The 6,363-nt window shown below is 33.9% G+C and overlaps 1 protein-coding gene across 1 annotated transcript; it reads left to right on the top strand.

Moving 5' to 3' along the window:
- The first annotated feature begins 354 nt into the window (after positions 1-354).
- On the top strand, positions 355-765 carry LOC145795792 (uncharacterized). The gene has a single exon (XM_082880697.1). It carries the CDS (start codon positions 355-357, stop codon positions 763-765), a length of 411 nt encoding a protein of 136 aa, XP_082736823.1.
- Positions 766-6,363: the final 5,598 nt, after the last annotated feature.

The raw sequence follows: 6,363 nt of genomic DNA, 5'->3' as shown, positions 1-6,363 counted from the left end.
CAGACAAATGGGCAATCAGAGAGGACTATTCAAACCCTAGAGGATATCTTGAGGGCTTGTGCTTTGGAGTGGAGAGATAATTACGATGATTATTTGCCGCTCATGGAGTTTGCGTATAATAATAGTTATCGTTCTAGTTTGGGTGTAGCTCCTTATGAGGCTTTGTATGGGAGGAAGTGTAGGTCTCCTTTGTATTGGTATGAGGTTGGTGAGAGGCAAATGTTGGGACCTGATTTGGTGGAGGATGCTACACAGAAAATTATCACCATCAGAGAGAGATTATTGACTGCTCAGAGTAGACAAAAAAGTTATGCTGATCATCGTGGGAGAGACTTAGAGTTTCATGTAGGGGATATGGTATTTTTGAAAGTATCACCATGGAAAGGAGCCATTAGGTTCGGAAAGAAAGGAAAGTTGAGCCCTAGATACATTGGCCCATTTGAGGTATCGGAGAAGGTTGGTGAGGTTGCGTACTGTGTTGCTCTACCCCCTACGTTGGCCGGAGTACCTAATGTGTTTCATGTGTCTATGCTGAGGATATATGTGCACAGTCCGTCGCATGTGTTAGATTATGAGCCGCTTCAGATTAGAGAGAATTTTTCATATGAGGAGATGCTTGTTCAGATTTTGGATTCTAAAGAGAAAATGTTGCGTACAAAGGTCATTAAATTGGTTAAGGTGCTATGGCGTAATCATCTAGTTGAAAAGGCAACTTGGGAACGCGAGGATGAGATGCGTGAGAAGTACCCACATATATTCTCATGATTTACTCAGGTTAGTTTTGAGGACAAAACTTTTCTTTTAGGGGGGAAGAGAGGGGGAGGGGGGGGAGAATGTGAGAACCCAAATATACAAATCAAGTAAATAATTAAATAATAATAATTTCACAATCTCAAATATTGATGGTGAATCCTAAAGTGCAAATTAATTATTATTGAATGATCTTTTAATTAATTTTAAACCTAAAATAAATTTATGGTGAAAGTCTTTAATTTAAAGACAAGTTTTATTATAAAAAATATATATAGAGAGAGAGAGGAGGGTGTGACTTGAACTCTAGACCGCAAGGTTAATATATAAGACTCTTACCATTTGAGTTGCATATAACTTATATATATACATATATATATATATATATATATATGTTTTGTATATTTATCTATTTATTTGACCTATGTGTGTTCACCACTAGTATAAAATAAAATAAAAACCAACCCTACTCTATTATTTGTTCACCACATAGGGCAACAACACAGCAGCCGCGGGAGAGAGTTTGAGAGAAGGAAAAAAAAGGAAAAGAAGTTGCAATCAAAGAACTTTTGGGTGTGTGGTAAGGTTCTAACTTTCTTCTTTATTTTATATTTGTTATTTATCCTTATTCTATTTTACGATTTAATTTATTGATGGGGAGGTTGTAGGTGTATGTAATTTGTGTATATATATATATTGTTGAGAAATCTGAGGAGTTAAATTCATGTATAAAGAATGGTGTAATTCTTAGTTCAAAAATTCTGTACAGAATCACAAACTTTAAAAATCGAGTAATCATATCAAATGGATGAATTTTGAATTGAAATTTTTACAGTAGATTAATTACATATTAAATTGCATATCTGAATTTTCTCATAATTTTTGAGAGTCGAAATCTATATTAACTGATGCGTTCAAATCTGTCCAGAAAACTGGTTTAAAACAGTAACTTCAGAAGTGTTGTTCTCTTTGGGTATAGATCCGAAAATTTTCAAATTAGTGTCATTAAAACCGGTTACGAGTCTAGTTTTGTAAATTTTTGGCCTTGCTTGATTTCTCATGTATACTAAGAGAACCATTAATTTCTTTAAAGTGCTGCAGAAAACAACCTGTTTAGATATAATTAATTGTAGATAATTATTTTGATAAGAAAATCAAGTAAAACCAATTGGATTTAAAAATTAGGATATATTAGTTGATATCTGGAGGGTTTTGGAATTTTTCGAACAGTGTGGAGTGGGTTTTGTAATTTTCAAAGTTAGCGAATAGATTGGAAAAACTTGTTTCAAACTCTGTTTTATCTTAAACTTACTTTTAGTTAAGTTTTGATCGGAACTCATGTCTTGTGTAATTTTAGACCTTGAACAACATTAACTTAGGTATTATTTAAGAGTAACGGTGAATGGGGTTGAGCTGTGTTAGTGCGTTTTAGTATGGGGTACTTAGTTTATTATTCTCTTTAGTATTTTTAAATTAGTAGTGACGTGTAATCTTCATACATGGTTTAGGGTACTAGTTGGACTTTCATACTCTATTCGAGGATTATATTATTTCGTTTTCAGGTAAGTAGTTTCATGCTACATATTTTTATAAATGTTCCCCTACCCTAAACTATTGGAAAATTTAATTGTTATTTCAGGACTAAACTATTTTGATAAATTATTGTATTATCAATGGAATCAAATTATTTCTGAAACATGTGTGAACTTGGCATACTGTAAACTATTTGTTTTGGTCTCATGTTTATAATGGTGAGCTACCATGTTTTACGAAACTGATGTGTATTGATTATTGGGACCATCTGTGTATTTTAGTCCAAGGAAATTATTCCACCGTGTGTGGTGACTCTGGCCACTAGGGAACAGATCCGAGTTGGGCCGTGATGACTCTAGTGCTCAACAATTGTAAGAAAAAGACCTAGGTTAAGCTAGGTGACCTTGAATCAGATCGTCTTAGAGAAAAGGCCCGGGTTGCCACCCTGAGGATGACTCTTAGTTCGGTATTGGATCCAACAGGGCTTATAGCCTTGAGAACTGTATCGCATGTCACTTGTTATTTCTTGGTACCCAGAAAATTACTAGTGTTCATGTTGTAATCTATTTTAAGTGGAATATGTCATTTATCATGTCCTTGAGAGACATGAGTATTTTAACTGTTGAGTTGTGGAACCTTTTTTTTGAAACAGATTATCTTTACCAAACTGTATGCCAATCTAGTTTCTGTTATATATATCTTATTTTGGAATTGATCCCTGTTTTCAAAACTGTATATACTATCCATGTTGCTACTCACTGAGCTATCAGCTGACTTAGTTGTTTATCATTTCCAGGTGTTAGAGGGACTTAGAGTGGACTTGTGGTGTAGTGGGGACTCAATTGCATGGACCTCTAGGACATTCATTTATTTTGTTTTAGATTGTTATGTCAAGTTTGTGCATATTTCTTTTTATTCTTATTGAGATTCATTTAGGATTATTTTGATATGTGGGCTATTTATATCCGATAAGTTTAAATGGTATTGATTACGGTTGGTTTTGTCGTTTATAATTGTGGCATGTCTCTGGATTGAGTTTTGGTTATTTATTATTAGACTATTGTATAGTTGTTCAATGTGATTATGGATTCGTGTTTAAGGCTTACGTGTGCCTTGGGCTTAGTCCTTGTGGGCCACGGCCGGTCATGCCTGGATTTGGGGTGTGACAACAAGTTTCTACTTTCTTCTTGGAAATTCTCTTATCTCTTGGCGGAGTAAGAAACAAACACTCACTGCTCACTCTAGCATTGAATCTGAGTACCATGCCCTTGCTCACATCACGCAAGAATTACTTTGGCTTCGTTGGTTACATACAGATCTGGGTGTTCATCATTCTGAGGCTACTACTCTCTACTGTGACAATCATAGTGCTATTCAAATAGCCCATAATGATTTCTTTCATAATCACACTAAACACATTGAAATTGATTGTCATTTCATTCGTCAGCATGTTGTTCATGGTACTATTCGAATGCATTTTGTATACTCTTCTGATCAACTTGTTGATATCTTCACAAAGGCACATTCATCAAGATGTTTTCAGAACTTGGTTTCCAAACTCAAGACTCTCTCTACTTTACCACCTAGAGTTTGAGGGGGGATATTTGTATAATATTGTATAACCATTATATTGCTAAAGATTCCATACTTAGTATATAGGATCTCCCCGTTTATTTATAGTATATCATTCCTTTAGGTATAGTATAGCATTTCCTTACTTAGTATCTTCTATATATACAGTCTATGTATCATCATATCATTATTTCAATATATACATATAATTTCTTCTTCTTTCTCTTTTAATCTTTTCTTCAGTTCTGAACCGTTTCCAATCCAAAAGTTTGTCCCGAGAATTTCGTGGTTTGAACTCTTCGTACCACTATCAGCCTTCAAAGTTTGGGCAGGTGATTTGAATTTCATACTTTTAAGTTTCCACTTCTTATAGTCTTCATTATAAGGTTTATGAGATAAACGATTCCAATCATCTTATAGGCCTAGTGTGAGACCCACAAAATGAAATATAAAGAAATATAAAGAATATTAGAGAAAAGTTAGGGATCATGAAAATTTTTTCATGAACATGTTCATGAAAGATTTATGATCTTTGGATTACTTTGATTAGTGTGTGGTGCTTTATTCTAAGTATAATCCAATGGTCACAAAGCTTTCATGATTATTTTCATGAAAGGTTTTTCATGACACCTAGCATTGCTGAGAATATTAATGCCTTTTCTTTTTGTTTTTAAATGCTAAATCTGTAATTATACCACATCATTTTGTGTAATTTTGGAAAATTCTATCAAGCACCTTGTAACGCCCTACTTTTTATTACTCGAAATCATTACCAAATTCATTACTTAATTTAAGTTCAGAGATAACATGCGGAAATTAAACTCATTAGCCCCATGAGTAGAAATAAATAACAATTCTCTCATTCGAATGCAAATTAAATATAACATGAGCATACTGAATAAAATGCCCGAAGGCTTACATCATTAAAGAATCAAGAAGAAGGGTGTAACCCTTTTACATAATGGCATTCCGCCAACACAAAAGAGGCCCCGTGGCCAACAAATAAGAAGATCCAAATCTTGTAGCACATCCTGCTTAACACCTGAAAAAGATTCAACAACGTAGGATGAACATATAGTCCAGTAGGGATCTCAACATGGCCCTCAACAATAACAACTTACAGATAGCTATGATCACGAATGTTCAATCTCATACTAGAATAGTAATGTGGCAGTTTATACAAAAATATACATAAGTATGAACTTTTCTCAAAAACAGCCATTTCATTCAACGCTATAAGCTATTCATCTTTCTTTTCTTTTCATTACCCCTTCTTCCCAAACTTTCATAACAATAACAACTTCTTAGAAAAATAATTTCTCTAAGCCCATTACTTTTCTCCCATTTTCCATACTTACAACAGATTTTCCCTTTTTCAAAACACATTTTCTGTAACGCCCTAAAAATTAACCCATTATATATATCATTGACATTCATTATTTAAAGAAGATAATCTATTAATTCATTCATCAGAGTATTACAAAAATAAAGCATAACATATATCATCGAATAAAATGCCCTACAGGCTTACATCTTTCCAAGCCAACACTTGGATACCAAAAATATGAGTTCTAACTCAATACAATAAAAGCCCTAGGCTTGAATGTTTACATGTACTTATAATTTAAGACAGTTATCTAAAAGTAGTCTTCTTCAATCCAGAAGCCAAACCCTCCCAAGCTAATTCCTTGGAGGTTGTTTATCACCTGAACCTGAAAATGATGTTCCCATAAAGGGTGAGCCACAGCCCAGTAGAAATATACTAAACCACATATAAGCAATGAATAAAGCAGTAGCATTTAACAGATGGTTAACCAAAATAATCAATTACAACATTTTACAGACTCATGACATTATTGCCAAAGATACGTTTTACTTTCCAGTTTTATCAACATGGCTCAGAACCTGGCCAAACTTATAACAGTGAAATCACCTATATCATATTTACAATCTTCCAATATTAACAACAAATGAGACTCAAGCTCAAATCAAACACTTCATACTTCCAGGTTGATACACATTTTAGTGTTGTATCAATAAAACACTTCTATAAATAAGCACACATAAAAGTGATGCTAATGGAGTCCATCCCCTATCTCCTCCCAAACAAAAATCCGGTTTAGAGGTCCATCCCCTATCTTCCCCTAAACCGTGGAGTACATCCCCTATCTCCTCCCACACACAAAACAATGTATGCAAATGCAATGCTCAATCATTACACGTATTTTCTGTATCAATGCCATAGTCAAAACTAATGACTTAACCAATGTGATTAGTTTCAGTTATTCCTAATCCACATGCAATATCTACAACAATCACGACTATCCTCCACCGATAGCCCAAAACAGTTATTTCTAAACTGAAAATAACTATGTCAACAATTCCATAGACAAATGATACCAATTTTCCAATTACGCCATTTAATCAATGAATTCCATGAATTTAACCCTCTTTTCCCAATTCCATGAATTACTTATACAAATAAATTCAATAATACAACTAGGGTTT

The sequence above is a fragment of the Camellia sinensis genome, chromosome 7, assembly GCF_055761805.1.
Source record: "Camellia sinensis isolate YWXY chromosome 7, ASM5576180v1, whole genome shotgun sequence".
Lineage (NCBI taxonomy): Eukaryota > Viridiplantae > Streptophyta > Magnoliopsida > Ericales > Theaceae > Camellia > Camellia sinensis.
This window is presented reverse-complemented; position numbering and strand designations above follow the sequence as displayed.